Source organism: Astatotilapia calliptera, chromosome 7 (assembly GCF_900246225.1).
Source record: "Astatotilapia calliptera chromosome 7, fAstCal1.2, whole genome shotgun sequence".
Taxonomy (NCBI): Eukaryota; Metazoa; Chordata; class Actinopteri; order Cichliformes; family Cichlidae; genus Astatotilapia; species Astatotilapia calliptera.
Window position 1 is genome coordinate 16403628 of NC_039308.1, and position 17276 is coordinate 16420903.

The window sequence follows — 17276 nt, forward strand, 5'->3', positions numbered from 1 at the left end:
AGGCAGACAGATAAAATTAAACACAGAGGGTGACTAAGATTTAAAGGACACACAAGTAGTTCAACCGAGATGTGGCTGTGTACTAACAAACAGCAGTTGGACTTGTCTGATGTTTGCTTTAACTGTGAAAGAATGTAAATGGTTGATCTGCAGATGATAAGCAAGTAGGGATCGTCCAGGTTTGATAGTCATTATGCGATGGCAGGCATTTGTCACGACTGTGTGTGGGCTTTGATGAAAGCTTCTGCGAGTGCGCCAGCTTTAAGAAGCCTTCTAGTAATCCTCCTGCAATACCACGCCATTGCATGGCCGTGGGAGGATGCTAAATAAGAGCTAGCAAATTGAGGGTAGCCTTCGTGCAGAAAAAAACAGAAGAGCTTTTTGTTTTGTTTCCAGGAAAGGATGCTCGGCTTTATGTGTTCAGACTCAGCACAATCAAGAAAGGCCTGGAGGAGAGGCAACTAATCAGGGGCAAGTGCGACAGCCGGGAAAACAAACTGGAGAAAACGAAAGGTAACGCACAGGATCTGCAAGAATATGCACACAGTTGCACAGAATGCAAAATAATCCTCACAGTGAAAAAGGTAAATACACTTATGCAAGATAGAAAAATCTGCTTGAATTTGACAGAAGTTGAAAGCATCAGATAGTTCCCCATCCGAACACCTGTGATAAATTTTTCCCCCTGTTAATACCTTTAGGTTTATTTGAGGATAATATGAGACTACAAAATTGCTCTTTTTGTCAGCATCCTTCAACAGCAGCTCTAGTGTGAAATAGACATGCATGCTTAAATTCAAGCCATCATGAAAATAAATGTAAAAACATTTAAAGAGACATTTCCAAGACATTTAAATGTTGATACATATCAGCTACCTAGCTTAATCGTTTCTGGCATAAAAGGAGCCTGAAATGTACTTCATACATTGGTCATTCACGACTCCTTGGCTTTAAATCTATTATTTCCCCCTGCTGGTAATGCAACTTAAGCATGTGGTGGATTAGTGTGTCTGTTACCCCTTAAGGTGCTTTAAATTGTAAGGTCAAGATGCTAAAATAACACAAGAGAAAATCCCAATAATCAGGCAACCCACTGTAAGCAAGCATTCGGCAACAGTGGGAAGGAAAAACTCCCTTTTAAGAGGAAGTAACCTCCGGCAGAACCAGGTTCAGTTGGGAGTGAGGGGAGGGAGACAGGAAAAAAGGCATACTGTGGAAAAGAGCTAATTTGGTGATGAAACCTCTTACATTCAGATCAACGTTAAAACCTATTTTAAGACAGATTGGATCGACTGATAGCATCTCGCCATGCTCCTGTTGGTATAAACAGGAGATAAAGAAGTTCCTACTTGGGAACCTACTTCTCCACTGGCCTCTGGCAGGTGTTGCTTACTATCACACTCCAATGTAGCTCCAGAGCCACAGCCACCCCATAAATGTGGAAGAATGTGGTGGCTTAAGTAACCAGCACAGCTTGAAGTAAACAAGTAATCTAATTAGCATCTGTAACGACATAAACTTCTGCAAATTAACACATTTGATTGTTTTGCTATCAATTGCATGAATGTGGAAATGAAAGAGAGATTCAGTCAGCTGCATTAGGCACAAACCTAGGGGAGGAGTCAGAGAGAAACTCTGGGTTTGTTAAAGAAAAGCTGCCAGCGAATAGAGTCTGTGAATAGCCCAGGGATTAGGGAATCCTCATCTCAGGGTTAGCAAACTGTTTTCTGGAACAGGCCTGTGCTTCATCATATTAGGCGCAGCCAAAGCCACAGTGCTGGCCTGAGATGGACATATGAAGAAATCCATGCCAAGCTGACAACAGCTCAATACAAGTAGAAAAATTTGGAAAACAAGCTTTTCGAGCAGATTGAAACCTGAGCTTTTGGCTTACAGACATAAAAAAATGTCTTTGAGCTGTAAATATTGTTCATCTGTACAAATGTTCCTAAAGAAGTAAACATCTACATTTCTGACCTGTTGAAGGATTATCTGAATATGTTTATGAGGTTGTTTACAAGGTTAACAAGTATCTAATCAATTCTGAAGTGCAACCTTAATGAATCTCCTTTTTACAGTGTACACACAAATACACACACAGTGTTATATCCACTGGTGTCATGCCAGCTGTCTGAGCGGCATGCATTGATCTGCGGGACGATGCCAGGGAACGACACCTGCAGCAGTAAACATCCATTATAGTTTCCATCTCTTTGTCAGCCTCCCCTCTCATCCGCTTTGTCCTAGGTTGCCATTTGTACTCTATTAACACCCACCACGGCTCAGAGCTGAGGATAGTAGCAGCCATCAGGAACAAACTCCTCCTCATCACCAGGAAACATCCGCGTTTCAGCGCCGTCGCCACAGGAGCGGATTCTCCAGTGGAGGAGTTTCAGTACATACGGGTAAATCAAAGTCCACATGAGCAAAGAGAAGGTGGAAAAACAGCATATGAATCAAGCATGCACATTGTATTCAATACCCAAATGTAATGGGGGCTAAAAAAGAGTCTAATTATCTATCAAACAGAAGAGGGTGAAAGAAGAACGAAGACAGGAGTGTAAAAGTAAAGAGTGCTAATGTTAACCACGTGTACCACGCTCCCATTAGGAGATCTGTCTGTGCGACCCGCCGGTGGTGATGTCGCTGGTGGACGGTCCAACCGGGGAAAATGATAATATGATTTGTGTGGCCTACAAACATCAATTTGACCTGATCAATGAGAGCACTGGAGATGCCTACCGGCTTCATCACGCAGAGGCCAACAGGGTGAGGCACACAGGCACACACACACATATTAGCGGCTTTCTCTTTGCTTTCTTGCATTTCTATGTGATGTTTATTGAAGCCAAACGGGACTGAAACCTTTAGTTAGCGGCTTTATTTACCTGCTGATTACCAGCCTGCTTGGGTGAATCAAACATTGTCATTCTCAGCAGGGAGAAATGGATGAGCAGGCTGTAGGATGAACAGCTGCCTTAATAAAGCATCTCATTCTGCTTTCTATTTAGAGAAGAGTAAATCTGTAGCTGACATGCAGTGTATCTTCTGTATTGCCCTGAGGGTGCTGACCTGACATTATTTGTTAAAAACAGTGTCTCCTATTTGACCTTTCGCCTCTGAACCGTCTTTGATTTCACTAAACTGACTTCTTTGTGCCTGCAGGTAAATTTTGTAGCGGCCATTGATGTGTATGAAGACGGGGAGGCAGGTCTGCTGTTGTGTTACAACTGTGAGTGCCCCCCACCACCATCCCTCTCTTGACTCCAGACATTTCAGATGTTGTGTAATGTCGGCTATCTGCCTTTTTCCTCTGCGACTGGAATAAAAATAATTGCAGAGACAGCTCCAGAATATTAAGAGTGAGGGAGCTTTTTATCCCTCTGCTTCAGCTATATAAAAGGACAAAAAGCTGTCTGCCCTCTTCGACTCACAATAAAAGGCTGCTGTCGATCGTGGTGTAACATAAATACCTTTAACCTGAATCCTGTGTGTCTTTTGCAGATATTTGTTACTATAAGAAAGTTTGTCCGTTTAACGGCTCCACACCGATGATCCAGTCCAACACCTCGGATTTCCACTTCAGCTGGAACCAGATGCCTAATGCTATTGGTAGGTTGCCACGGCAACAGTTCTCGGGGCCCCACCCTGCCCATTGCCGCTGAGCTTCGTGTCACCATGGAAACGTCATGTGTAATCACAAGCATCCGACTGGCCCAAGTGATTACTTGTGCGTGTGTTTCTGTGTACGTTTTATTATTAACACAGAAGGTGATGAAAATTTAAAAAAAAAAGCTGGTGTTAAACCAGTAACCCTGGCACTGCTCATAACAAAATGCTGCCCCTCTGGCCTCCTGTGCATCCGTAATGTGTCCTGCTTTAATATGCACATAGACACTAAAGCCAACAGTGCAGAGTAATCGCACAAATGTATTAAAACATGTGGGACATCTTCAATTTAAAATCAGCTCACACCACTGGCATATAAAACAGTAATTTTCATAATTTAAAAAAAGTAATCACACCCTTTTGATATAGTATGCTGGATCTTATCCTCCTGGTGTCTTTGCAGTTTGTGCATTTCCTTACATCCTGGCCTTCACCACGGACTCCATTGAGATTCGACTAGTGGTCAATGGCAATCTTGTGTACACAGCAGTGGTCCCGGAGCTGCAGCTGGCTGCTTCGCGGGTCTGTATAAATGACAACATATACACCCACTGAACAAGAATCCTCAAGTTTGTGAATTTAGTTTCACTGTCAGGCTTCACTCAGTTGTAGAAGAAGATGTCTGGGAGCTCTCATTTCAATCCATCTTTATTATCCCTGTGGGAAATAAGGCTGGTAATCTGCATGGCTGCAAAAGCAATAATACAACTATGATTTATACACTCCGATAATTGCAAACAGAACAGTGCGCCTGAGATCCAATGATTCATTCTGATTCTTTGTTCTTTCTTTTTCACCTGCTGCTTCAAACCTTTCTGTTTTCCTGCCTTCTCTGCACGTCCATCATTTCCCTCTCATTTCCCTCTCTGCTTGCATCTGCTTTTTCCACCCACAGTCAGACATTTATTTCGTTTCATCGGCTCCAGTGAGCTCAGCCTCCAACTGCAGTTCGAGAGACACCAGTTCCCAGAGTTCCCCACAGACGCCCACCGGCTATGAGATGCCCATGTTCCCCTCGCCGCTCGGCGATGGTAAGACCCACACAGGATGTTTGACTTTGGAGTCTCTCTTAGCTTCAAGCGCTGCAACATTTGTGTACGTTAGTTCAGGTTGATAACCTGCAGTTTTCTGTGACAGTAAGTTTTTCTTTAATCACTTCTGCCATCATCTTTTTTTTTTATGAGAAACATTATAATGTCCTCATTGCTGGGTATTTAGAGTAGCAGTAGACAAATAGGTATCCTGTCAACGGCCCTTTAACCCCTAATTTTACTTACAAATGTGGTTACTTTTATTTATTACCGACCTTCTTTCTTACAATTATTTCAGAGAAAAAGTCATTCATTCAACAAATTTTATGCTTAAAAAATGACTTTTGCGGCACTTAAACATGAGGTAGAAAGACTTAGGTGCCGTTGTTTAATTATCTTTGTTACCAAGCCAAAACCGGTACAAAAATGTTGCCTGTTGGTGTGTTCAAGGACCTACTCATAATCTGAAACTTTGCTTTAGATTAAATTTGCTAATCTATGTTGAAGGGCAGGGATGGGGATGTCAAAAACGTATTTTACATTGTGAACCAAATACATCCCACTTTGATCTTAAGTGGGCCGGACAGAAACCCTTTCTGTTAGTGTAAAGAACTTTAACTACACATTTAATCCCTGGAATAGTTTAATATAAGAAAAAGGAGTGCAGTTTCAACAACACATCTCAGTTTTTCTATATGATATAGAAATGTTGCTGTTGTAAATAAAAGAAATCTGGAAAACCTTTGGCTTAAAGTGTAAGAAATGTGTAAAATGGCCTAAAACATTCTGGTTCTGTCATTGCCCTTTATTTGTAAACCCACTGGGGAAAAAACAAAAAGAGAATTTCCTGTCGGTTAATTATTTATATATTCATATATTTTCTTTGGTGTATTATGCCCATGGGGGAGGTCTTTATCACGCTCCAAAACCTGTGGAAATATAGTTAAAACTCCAAAATGTATGCCTTTTTATTCCTTCACATTGTTAAAATTGCCCAGTGGGTCAGATTGGAGTCTGTGTCTAATTCCGGCCCTCAGGCCTTATGTTTGATACCTCTGTTGTAGGAAACAGACAGATAAGCACAGCGAGTATTGCAGAATATGCCTTCTTTTATTTCATTTAAACACTGTCTTTAAAAAAAAAAGACCAACACTTACAAAGTGTTATTCTGCCTTGTAACCCTCTGTGACTCCTCTTTGTCATTTTTATTGTTTATTTTTCCAAGATTTCTTTTTTAAGGTTGACTGCGTATAAAAATGCTGTAATTACTGAAGAGGTAATGCAATATTTTGTTAGATCTCTTGAACTGAAACTGAAGATCTGCACTTCAGTCACATCTTGATTGTCCATCATGGTGATGTATGGAGGGAAAATTACAAAACTGTCTAAATACTGACAGATCTGGCTGTAAATCATATTTATTCTACTAAAGTTTCACTCCTTATTTTCCCACTGGTTGTCCACCACACTCTCCAGTGTTTCTGTCTCAGACCTGACAGTTTGAGAATCCCTTTTTTGTTTTAAGGTTGTCACCAGGCAGTGAACTCTTGAATTTTGGAGGATCCTTGAACACACCCTTTTTCAAAACAGGCATCCACATGGCCTCCCGTTCATCGACATACTGCCAAGAGATCAAGGGGACAAACTTTTTACTGAGATACGACGTTCCTTACTTTCAAGCATCATATGATTTTATACCCATATGTAGTATGAGGTGTATGGAAAAAAGCTTGTACCTTAGCTAAATGTGATTTGTAGTTGAAGGACAAGAACATTTAAAAGCATCATTGTGATCTTTTCGATTGCGAATTATAGTTACAATATAATTACAATATAGCACGCACACTCTCCCAGACATCTTTCATTGTATGTTTGACCATTTAATACACACACCCCCACCAGCACCACCGCCTCCCCATCCTGCTGTTCCTGATCTCCTCCAGATTAATACAGCTTGTACAAGCTTGTCATTCACTGTCTGTCAGCTGACTGATGGACAGTGCAGTCTAGCTGTTAAAGACACACAAAGGTTTCCATGTAAGTCTGAACTGCAGAAAAGAGTGAGACTTAGGAAAAATAAAAAGCTTGTGTTCCTGCTGCTGCTGCACCATCCAGGCAGTCTTTTCCTGATGGAAGTGGGTATTTACAGGTTCCATTAAAGCTAACGGGGAGGAAGGTCTGGCTGTTGCTGCTGCAATTAGTCAAGTGCAGGATTTCTGCTTATGTATGTCATTTTTATTAAAGGAATTCTCTTTTTTTTGCAAATAATTCTGCATTACTGGAAGATGTAGGCATAATAGAGAACCTACTATGTATGTGTGTGCGTGTGCTCCTAAATGTATGTTACTGTGTGTGTGTTCAGTTTGTGTAACCCTCTTCTTCATCCCTGGTTCAGATTCTATACGGATCCCCTATGGTACCAAGCTTTCCCTGTACATGTCTAAGGATGCTGAAGGTACTTTAGGATTCTCCCACAACTTGTCCTCTGTCCATAAAAACACTCATAACGCTGCCCTACTAACATGCACGTGCACCCAGAGTGTATCACCCCTGTCTGCTCCGAAGCAGCATGTTGACTTGAACGTTGGTTGAATGTTAAGTGAACATTATGTCTTCCCCACCCCCACTCACCCCCCTTTCTGTCTGCCGACTAATTAAAGCATTAGCGCGAGGGGAGAATGAGAAGGGAGAAAGGAAGGTGCTAGAGCTCAAAGTACAAAAGTGAGGCAGAGGTGATGAAGATAGAGAGTTATGAAATTACCAGGAAGGGGGGGAGGAAGAATAGGTATGCAGGCAGTGTGAGCGGAAAGGGAGGGGTTATGGAGGCTTTGGGGGGTGCAAAAAAGGAGCAAGAAAAGGGAAAGAGGGAAGGAGAAGACACGTCTGCTGCAGCATGATTTACAGATTGCACTGTCGCCATGGAGACTTTTGTCAGCCCTCTTTTTCGATCCAAAGTAGTCCAAACAGCGGTGCTACAGTCTGATGGTGGGTGGGTGGTCGGGCGGGGTGTTTGGAGAGTGGGGGGGGTGGAGAAAGGTGGAAGGGTGCTGACAAAAATCCCATCCTCTTAACTGCCTGTGCGCCTGCCGTATCTGCTCCTTGGGAAGGTTTTCATCTGACGTAATCACATCAGTGATGCGAGCAAGATGTCACTGATGTGGCTGCTAGCCACCATCCACCTCCACTGGCTTAAAGACGCCACGTTGTTCTGAGGAATTTGACTCTGTTTAGTACTAAAAACATCCCTGACAACTGTTTATTTGATTTTTGATTTTTTTTTGCCAGTGTGCAGGAGTGTGACACTTCCCCTGGTCCAGAAACGCATGTGGAATATATTGATCTCTGCAACTATATATTCCAAATACTTGCATGCCTTGCCGCATCTTTGGCTATTTCCTTTTGCCGTCGGACGACACAGCGGCAAGTGAGAGCTGATCTGTAACAGCACTAACACAGTGTACCTGTCAAGCATCAGCAGTGACCCTTTGTTTTTCACAGTGGCTCTTTAACTCTCCTCTCACCCGCTGACATTTCAGATGAGGCAGACCCTTCCTTTTTTTTGCAGCATAGTCTCTGCCTCGATTCACTCTCATTCACTATCACCAGCCTGCCTCATCGGAGCAGTGTGCAGTTTCTGAACTCCAACACTGCTCCCAAGTGGAATGGCTGGGCACTGCCAGTGGGCACACTGCAGCTTTGCGGGCAGATTGTGTCACTTGAAAACTTCCAAACATCCATTCAATGCATCTCGAGCAGACTTTGTTGTCTCTGTTGAATAATAGATGGCCTGCTATAAATGTCTACTGAACAGTTACATTAGCTCGCTGTTGTAAGGAAGATTAATTTTAAGACTGCGTGCTGTTTCAATAAATAGCGCTATAAATCACTTTAAAGTGGCTTCATTTAAATGTGGATGTTTGATTCTGTTGTATCAGCATTCATAGAGTCCTAATTATGTACAGAATTAATATTACAGCTGACTGTTTTGCAACGCATGCCACATGTGATGTCATAGATGTTTTACTGCGCTACGAAAATACAAAAGTTAAAGACTTGATCAAGCTGTGTCACCTTTGCTTTTTCAGGTTTTGTAAGCTTTTGCTTTTGCTGTCATTATCTGTTTTTTACTGGTCCTTACTGGTGCATTCAAAGACTTTTATTTCCAGTGAAATAAAATTATTTCTTATTATACCTTTACAAAATCGACAACATGTTGGAGTTGGAGTGGCTGGCACACAGAATGCAAGAGCAATGTTAATAAGTTGAATCTTTGAGAGTCCCTGAATGCACCGGAAAGGCGGAAATATGCCTCTAGAGATTATATACAAGATAGATGCCAATATTTACATGTCTGACGCCAGTCCCTGGTTATTTCAAGTGTGTTTAGTGTAAAGATTACAAATGTGCATCTCGTGTAATGCCGTTCGCTGCATTAGAGTCTCAGAGGTAAGAGTATGTTTCATAATACCCAACAGCAGAATTTCAAAAAAGCCTAATCTTTGAGTCAGGTGAGAGTTTTGGAGTATCCTAAAGCTGCACTGAAAATGCTTGCAGATGATATGTATGTGAGTGTGATGTATTGTAAATTTAGTTCAAGTTAATATATAGTGCATATATTAGTGATCCTAATATATATATAGCCTGTGCAAAAGGCTTGAGCCAGCCCCTCATTTCTTTATATTTTACTAGGAAATGGGAAATGTTTGAAGAAATCTATGCATACCATGATGAAATATGCCAAGGTTTGAGTCAAGTGGAACTAAAGAAAGACAATCTGGCCCTGAGAAGCAAACCACAAAGAAATGTGGGATGCTTCAAAATCTTTGCACAGTACTGTATGAGAGGTAGAAATTTGGAAACCACTAATGTAGTCACATGTTAATGTTTTACCACCTGGGTTTTTGTACAGATTTTCAAAAAAAAATCAAGAGCACAGGCAGCTCTTTCCCTCTGTTTATCATCTTTACGTTAAGCTAAGCAGTAGCTTCCCAGTGGTAACTTATGCAGCCAAATAGTCAAAAATAAAGTATTTAATTTTCATTGCACTGCCATACAAAAGTGTTGAAATATTGATAAAAATAAAAGGTTCAATTGCTAGTTGTAAAATCTGAAAATATATGGTATGTTTTTGAATTTCTAAAGAACTAAAGCCAAGCCTTCTTTCTTTTTTTGTTTTCATTTTGTGTGCTCTCATGTCATCTACCACAATTGTTCTTCCTCACTGCTACCTCTTCCTCTGGCTTCCTCCTAGGTGAAGCGACATGCAAGCACATTTTTAAGATCCCTCTGTGTAACTTGGTGGGCCGCAGCATCGAAAGACCCCTGAAGTCCCCTCTGGTCAACAAAGTGCTGACGACACCAGCCCCCACCATGGTGGCCCCAGCTCCCCTCATCTCTGCAACACACTCGCTTTCCTTATCCCGCATGGAGATCAAAGAAATAGCCAGTCGCACACGGAAGGAGCTGCTGGGTAAACGGAAAAATTATTTTGCACCATATAGGAAATTTAAGTTGTTTTTATGGAACTAGTGCCCACTGGTGCAGTTTTGGATTATCCCTCACATACCTGCTCCTTCATGGTACGGCTACATTTGAGCATACTTGCAACAGCAAAGCTACATGACGTGATCACAGTCAGTCAAAAACACACACAGAGATTCCTTTATTTTTAGTTAGATCTAGTTGTCGTCTCTGTGTTTCATTCTAAAATCTTCCTCAAAAAAGCTAATTCCACAAACACATTTTGGTTTGCAAGAACAGCTATATAGAATCTCAACAGGCTCCTATTAAGAATCTTTTATCTGTTTATTTATTCATTTCTGGTTGTGTTGTTTCAGTTATTACATTATATGTGGTATCTTCGATGTCTAAGGCAGGACAGGCAGCCATTGCCCAACTCCCTGTGAGTGGTTCATGTTCATTGATCAGTAGCTGTTGATCAGTGATCAAGAAAGTGACCTCACAGCCTCCCAGTGGAAAGGCTACGTCCAGATAAACAGAATCAACTTTCTGGGAGACATCACTGTGCTAATTCTAAAATCTTTGAAGTACTCTCCAGTATTGGTCTCAGATGCTATTGCAGTTTAGTGGCTCAGTCACAATAGAGCAAAGATATGATATAAACCTCCTTGCAACTACTAAAAATTGGTGGTTGCCCAGTGAGTCCATTGAATATTTTGAAATTTAGCAGCCGATTACAAGTAGTTGCACTGACCAACTGGTAACCCAGAGGTTAAGAATGCAAAACCCACAACCTGTAGTTGACCACACAGTGATTGCACAGGTTCCCTGGAGACAGATTGGCAACAGGTTGTAATCAGTGTGAGTCAGTCTGGACACATCATCTACGTGTGTGTTTTTAATAGCAGACCTGCCTCAACTGGTTTCCAGCTGGTTGTATTCTGGTTATATTCCTATATAAAAGCACCTGTGTCATTTTGCAGTTAAATTGCTGGATTCTGAATGTAAATAGTTAATGTGAATTTCTGTTAAATGTTACATTTCTGTGTATGTAGTTGGCGACACATTTGTGATTTTCAACGATTTACAGTTAATCGTATCATACAGTTTCCAAGCTGACCTTATTCAGTCACAAACTGATAGCAGACTGACTTCGACTTATTGCTGTTTTCTGACTATCTTGATGCACCAAAGTTGCTTTCAAGACGTGAACTGTGGTTAAAAGCAGCACTCAAAACCACAGAGATCACACAGTTACATTCATTTTGGTTGTGCAGCATCTCTAACTACTGTTTTCGCCAGCGAGACTGTAGCATTAGAGACTATATCTGAGATATGAAGTCACCACATGGCTTTACACATTTGGCTTTGTAGGAGAAGATCCCAAACAATGTGTACCTTCCAATTCTGAAGTAGACCTGTTTTGGGTGTTTTTTTTAACATAGGCAAAAAGCAAAAGTTTGATATTTGGAAAAATGTGCTTATTGGCCTTCCTGTTGTGTGAGGAGATTCATCCCACTGTCATGTGGTACTTTTACACTAAATGTAAACTTACAGCAACATTAGCTTAACATATGGAGAAACATTTACTCTTTTGTCTAAAGAAGCCATTTCTATCCGTCCCCACCTTCAAATACTTTCAAATTTCATATTCATATACTTTGGATTTATTAAACTGAAAAGTTTAAAAAATTAAATGAAATCCAAGAAAATTACTACTTTTGGTTTGAAATCATCTAGCTCATAATTATAAATGGGATATCGACCATCCTGCTCTCAGAAGGAAGGCAAAAAAAAGCATATTTCTGAGTTTTCCAATGCATTTTCCATTGTCTCCTACCAACAAAGGCTTGACAGAGGAACCAAGTGGGAAATCAGACAGCGGATCAGTGAAGCAGAGAAAGATGAGCAAAAAGAACACAGAGGACGAGCCCAAAGTACGAGCGCTGACGTCCACAAACAGCGACAGGTGATAAATCTGAACAGCAGCTGCACGTTTGATGTTTGCTTAATGCTAGCTTGAGCTTGAGACATGAGTCTTTCTGTGCACAACAGGCTAGCCTCACAGTCCAGCGAAGTGGATCAGGATGTCCAGCTGCACTGTTCATCCAGTTCGGAGGCGGAGCCAGAGAAGGCGGTGCTGCAGCCAGAGAGCCCGCCCCTTACCAGTGCGTTCTCCCTCTCCACATCCTTCGAAGAAGATGTCTTGGACCTAAAGTGAAGACAATCCCATCGTGCACTTCTCTGCCCGCCCACTTCTGTACTGTCACCTTTACTCTGTTGTTTTGGTTGGTCTTCTTTTCTTTTCTGTTTTTTGTTTTTTACTGTTGTTGAGCTCTGATACCTTGGCGCTTTTTCCTACATACCCTGGGATTCTGAGCCCCCGTTCAGCGGACGAGATGGGTGCAGTGGAGGTTTGAAGTCATGTTTGTGTGCGTGTGTGACTTTTTTCATGAGCAGTGCCCCCCCTCAGCCGCCGTGTGTCAGCTGTTTGTGTCGCCCCGCAGCAGATAACCCAAAGAGGTTGCGTAAGATGCCGTGGTGCATTCAGACTTCTGCAAGAGCTTTGAGATGCCGGTTTGATCCTAAACCACAAACTGAATGTAAATCTGTGCACCAAGGCATGAGAAAACTCTCTGCATTCTCAACTCCCTCTGACGTTGCAAGAGCTTATGTGTTGTATATTATGTGATTATTTCCGATCCACTTTCAAGTATTGTATGATATGCATATGTGTACATCTGTTTATACACAAAAGTGCACACATGCAGGCGTATATGCCTGTCTGGCTTGTGATGCATATTTATAGATATATTATAAAAATCAATTTTATTCCCATATTTAGTAAAAGTATGATTTTTGATTTTATGCTCTGCACATTTTCGCCCATATTGTTCCCCTTATCTGTCGTAAACAGGTTAGACAGACCTGGAAGAAGTCTCCCACAAGTGCCGTCTGCCACTGTCCTCCATTCAAGTAGACGTCCAACAGCCACCAGATTTTGGTGTCTGTCAGTAGCAGCCATGATTGTAGTCCATGTTCGATTACAGTGGTAACCAACGACTGCAATCAGCTCGGGTGATTTCACTTGCTGGCGGCAAAATCTCAAAGGCACATGCACAAATCATTTTATCCCATAACAAAGACCTGACCTTAAATTTGCATGACTTGCAAGTGTTGTGTTTTTTGCAGCAAAGAAATCACTTCTTTGGAAACAGTGCGATCTGTAACATGATACCAAATTCCGAACAAAGTAAAGAAACAAACTGAGACAAGAAAAAAAAAGTACAGGAGTATCTATAACAAGACGGTGGCTAGATGGATAGAGGAGGGATGATAAAAACAAAACCAAAAGTGTGAATTACTTTTACTTTGTCTTTTTCTGTGTGTGGAATGAAAAAGTCTTTTATTTTGTAGAGTAAAATGTGCACTTAGTTAAAAGATAGTTTTATCTTTAGGAAAAATTAGACTTTTACTGAACTAAAATTAAAGCCTAAATGAAACTAAGAATTTTAACAGTGCAAAACAAAACATCTCATTAAAAAATACTAAATGTATTTATACAATTAGTATATTTGGAAAGCATAACCATGCTAGCGCTGTTTAAATCACTGAGTCTAATTTGGAACTTCAAGGCCCAGAAGCCCTGCTGATTTTCACCTCGAGGTCCAGAAATACACTGATTTACAGCTGGGGTTATCGGTTAGGGGATAACTCACTGCAGCACACGGTTAAATTCACAGTTTAGATATCCTTTCCTTACTGAGTGTAGAGGTTTATGATCAGATTGTTAATTGGCTGCCCATCTGGAAAATCTTTTGTTATTGTCATACAGATAAAAATCTAGTCCATAAATTTGGAGGGCTCAAAAGAGACTGATAAGTCTCTAATATTACATATGCTCTAAAAACAATCCTTCATTTCATTAAACCCTCTCGGCCTTTTAAATGTCTCCTCATTTTATACTCCACACATTCAGATTACAGAGTAAAGCAATCCATTAAAAATAAAACCACTAATGCTCAGTTACTGTAGAGTTGACAACAGGGAAACATCAGTATCTACAATGGCTCTTATTATTACATCAGTCTGGGATGCCAAACAGCTAAGGATGCACCACATCAGCTAAAGGGTGACATTCCACATGATTAAACCCAGCTTGAGCACCTTTGGGCGTTAGAGCAATCATAAAAATAATTCTGAGAGCAGAAACTTGGCAAGTGAGAGTGCATGGTTTTAAAAAAGGTCAAACATGGTCAAACAAACTTTGTGTAATTACTGTCACAGCCAGAGGAGGGAGACAAAACTTAACCACCACAGGTTCAACATGGGAAACCTCCACATCTGTACCATCCACCCCACTTGTGATGTAAATGCACCTCCAACACTAATAACCTTTATCAGGATTACTTTATCTAGAAAAAGTTTCATACAGAATCTCACAATCCGTTCTAACACAAAGGGTCAACTACACTTCTCATTTAATTTTAGTAAGAATCCACTTTATAACACCTAATTACAGCACTGAAAAGGTTAAATGGTGCTTTGTGTCAATGTAAAAGCTAATCAAAGTGACAGTAATACAAAGGGAAATGTTTGGCAAAGGTGACTAGCCTGATGTAGGTGTTAGTGCATCTCTGTATGCTTGTTTCACATCATAGCAGCCTTCAGATTGAGCATGAGCCTCTTCTTTTCTCATTTCTTCACACCTTTGCTCTGTTCTCCTGCCTGCCTCTGCGTGAATCCCTCTAACAGCAAAACGTAACTCAGAAAAAGGGGTAGAGGAAGAAGAAGAAAGAGGAGGAGGAACCGGGATGGATTTTTACTCTTCTTTAGTGTCTAAATGAGGGTGGATGACTCGGGGAATGCTGCTTCTCCCGCTTTGCGTTGTTACGATTCCTTCTGTATTTTTGTCTTTAGTTTCTACCTCCCCTTGGCATTTTTACTGTTTTGTTTGTTTTGGTTGGTATTTTAGTTTGTTTTGGGGGGTTTTGTATTTGAATCTATATTTACTGTTTAGACTGTTGCTGAACCTCTCTGTGATATCAAAATGACAGAAAATTGACAAAAAAAACACCAAGTGTCTTAAAATATTGTATCGCCATCGTTTTTAATGCCAAGTAATACTTGTAAATGTTTGTGTATCAAATGTGGCCTCAAAGGAAACTGAACTATATTATTATTAATATTAATATTATTTGAGCAGTTATTTTAAACAAGTGCTGTAGACCACTGCTGTGAAAGTAGTTGATTTTGTTCATTGATATGTAATAAATATTTATGAAATTTCTGTTGGGTGGTTTCTTTGGCTTACACACACACACACACACACACATAGATATAGATATATGCAGGCTGAAAGCAATGTAAGTAATGTTAAGGTTAAATGCCAACATACATTTCTGCTTTAACTCTCTTTTCTGTAGCTGACTGAGTCATAGGTCTGGGGTTGTTTATTCATGAGTTGTTTAAATGGAGCATTTCTTTCTGTTTGGATTTTTAACCCAGCAATAATCTGATTATGAGGTTCAATGTAAATGTTTACCTTTGTAGTACATTGCGAAGTACACACAACTACCAAAGCCCAGCAGAACACCGATACTAGCATCACACCACCTTTTACTCACTTGCCCTTTTCAACGCCCATCACAACGTGGCTGCTGAAGTTCAAATTGAGCATTAGAATGGGAATGACATGACTCCTGGTGCTGGACTGTTCTCAGTATTTCAGAAACTGCTGATCTGGTGGGATTTTTCTGCACAACCAGTTCTAGGGTTTACAGAGAATTGTCGGGAAAAGAGAAAATATCCAGTAAGCAGCAGTTTTCTGTGCGATTACGGCTGATGTTAGAGGTCAGAGGAGAATGGCCAGACAGCATGGAGATGATAGGAAGGCAACAGTAAGTCATACCAAGGTATGCAGAAGAGAATTTCTAAATGCACACAATGTTAGCCCTTGAAGATGGGCTACAGCATCAGAAGACCAGACTGAGTGCCACATCTGTCAGCAAAGAACAAGAAACCAAGGCCACAGTTCACACAGGCTTAGCAAAACTGGATAATGGGAGAATAGAAAAACATTCCCTGGTCTAATAAGTCTCACATTTCTGCTGCATCATTCATATGATAAGGTCAGAATTTGATCTAAACAGCATGTAAGCTGGATTCTGATTTCTATCAACAGTTCAAGCTGCTGCAGATACTGTAATGGTTTGGTGAATATTTTCTTGGCACACTAACAACTGAGCCTTGTTTAACCTCCTAAGACCCAAACTCTTTCATGGCATGCATTTTAAATTTTTCTTTGCTATTTGGGTTGATTGGGACCTGAGGAATGTAAAAACAAAAAATTACCAGATTTTTATTTATTTATTTACTTAATTTTTGTTTCTGATACAAATGAGATCCACGTATGAGGACATTGGTTTTAAATTCTGATAGAACGGTGGCAGTATGTTTTTGCTGATGTTTTCCAGGAGGCGGTGTATTATTTTGTTTCTCCTGGGTTTTATTTATTTTATTTATTTATTTATTTATGTAATTTTTTTTTTTTTTTTTTTTTTTTTTGTTTGTTAGTGTGTTGTTTGTTTGCTTGTCTTAGTTTGTTTGTTTGTTTAGAAACGGACAGAGAACTGACAGTATGATTATTGCAGTTGTATATTTATTTATTAATGTTTCTGTCCATCCAAAAATATTAATAAAAAAAAAAAAAAAAAAAAAAAAAAAAGAACGGTGGCAGTATAATGTCCTCACAAGTGAATATCAGGCCCTTGTAGAGAAAAATTAAGTATTTTCGTCTAGACACCAGGTCCTAGGAGGTCAAACACCGACCCTTTATAACCACAGGGTACCCATCTTCTGATGGCTGATTCCAACAGGAGAGCATGCCATGTCATAAAGGGGAGATTCATATCATGGAGTCACATCTGACAAATCTGCAGCAGCTGTGTGATACCGTCATACCCACTCAGACCAAAATCTGCATTTTTTGGTTATGACTACAGTGAATCTGAGAGAAAATCTCATAAAACACTAGCAGGAAAACGCTATGAAAGAACACAAAACACAGCGGAAGTGTTTCCGGGGGGACATTAATGTGACAGAACAGCTGCAGCA

At 40.5% G+C, this 17276-nt stretch overlaps 1 protein-coding gene across 5 annotated transcripts in view; it reads left to right on the forward strand.

The window, feature by feature from the left end:
- The window catches only part of garnl3 (GTPase activating Rap/RanGAP domain like 3), an 86636-nt gene extending 73638 nt beyond the window's left edge, over window positions 1-12998 (forward strand). For 3 of the 5 annotated variants that reach the window (XM_026173355.1, XM_026173356.1, XM_026173357.1), the window contains exons 21-31: window positions 397-513; window positions 2248-2405; window positions 2611-2769; window positions 3166-3232; window positions 3505-3612; window positions 4073-4191; window positions 4565-4700; window positions 7096-7155; window positions 9952-10170; window positions 12009-12129; window positions 12216-12998. In XM_026173355.1, the coding sequence (XP_026029140.1) occupies window positions 397-513; window positions 2248-2405; window positions 2611-2769; window positions 3166-3232; window positions 3505-3612; window positions 4073-4191; window positions 4565-4700; window positions 7096-7155; window positions 9952-10170; window positions 12009-12129; window positions 12216-12381 (1430 nt within the window). In that variant the 3' untranslated portion in view covers window positions 12382-12998. The remainder of the gene's footprint in view (window positions 1-396; window positions 514-2247; window positions 2406-2610; window positions 2770-3165; window positions 3233-3504; window positions 3613-4072; window positions 4192-4564; window positions 4701-7095; window positions 7156-9951; window positions 10171-12008; window positions 12130-12215) is intronic. The other 2 variants (XM_026173358.1, XM_026173360.1) reach the window with 1 other exon arrangement.
- The last annotated feature ends 4278 nt before the right edge of the window (window positions 12999-17276 follow it).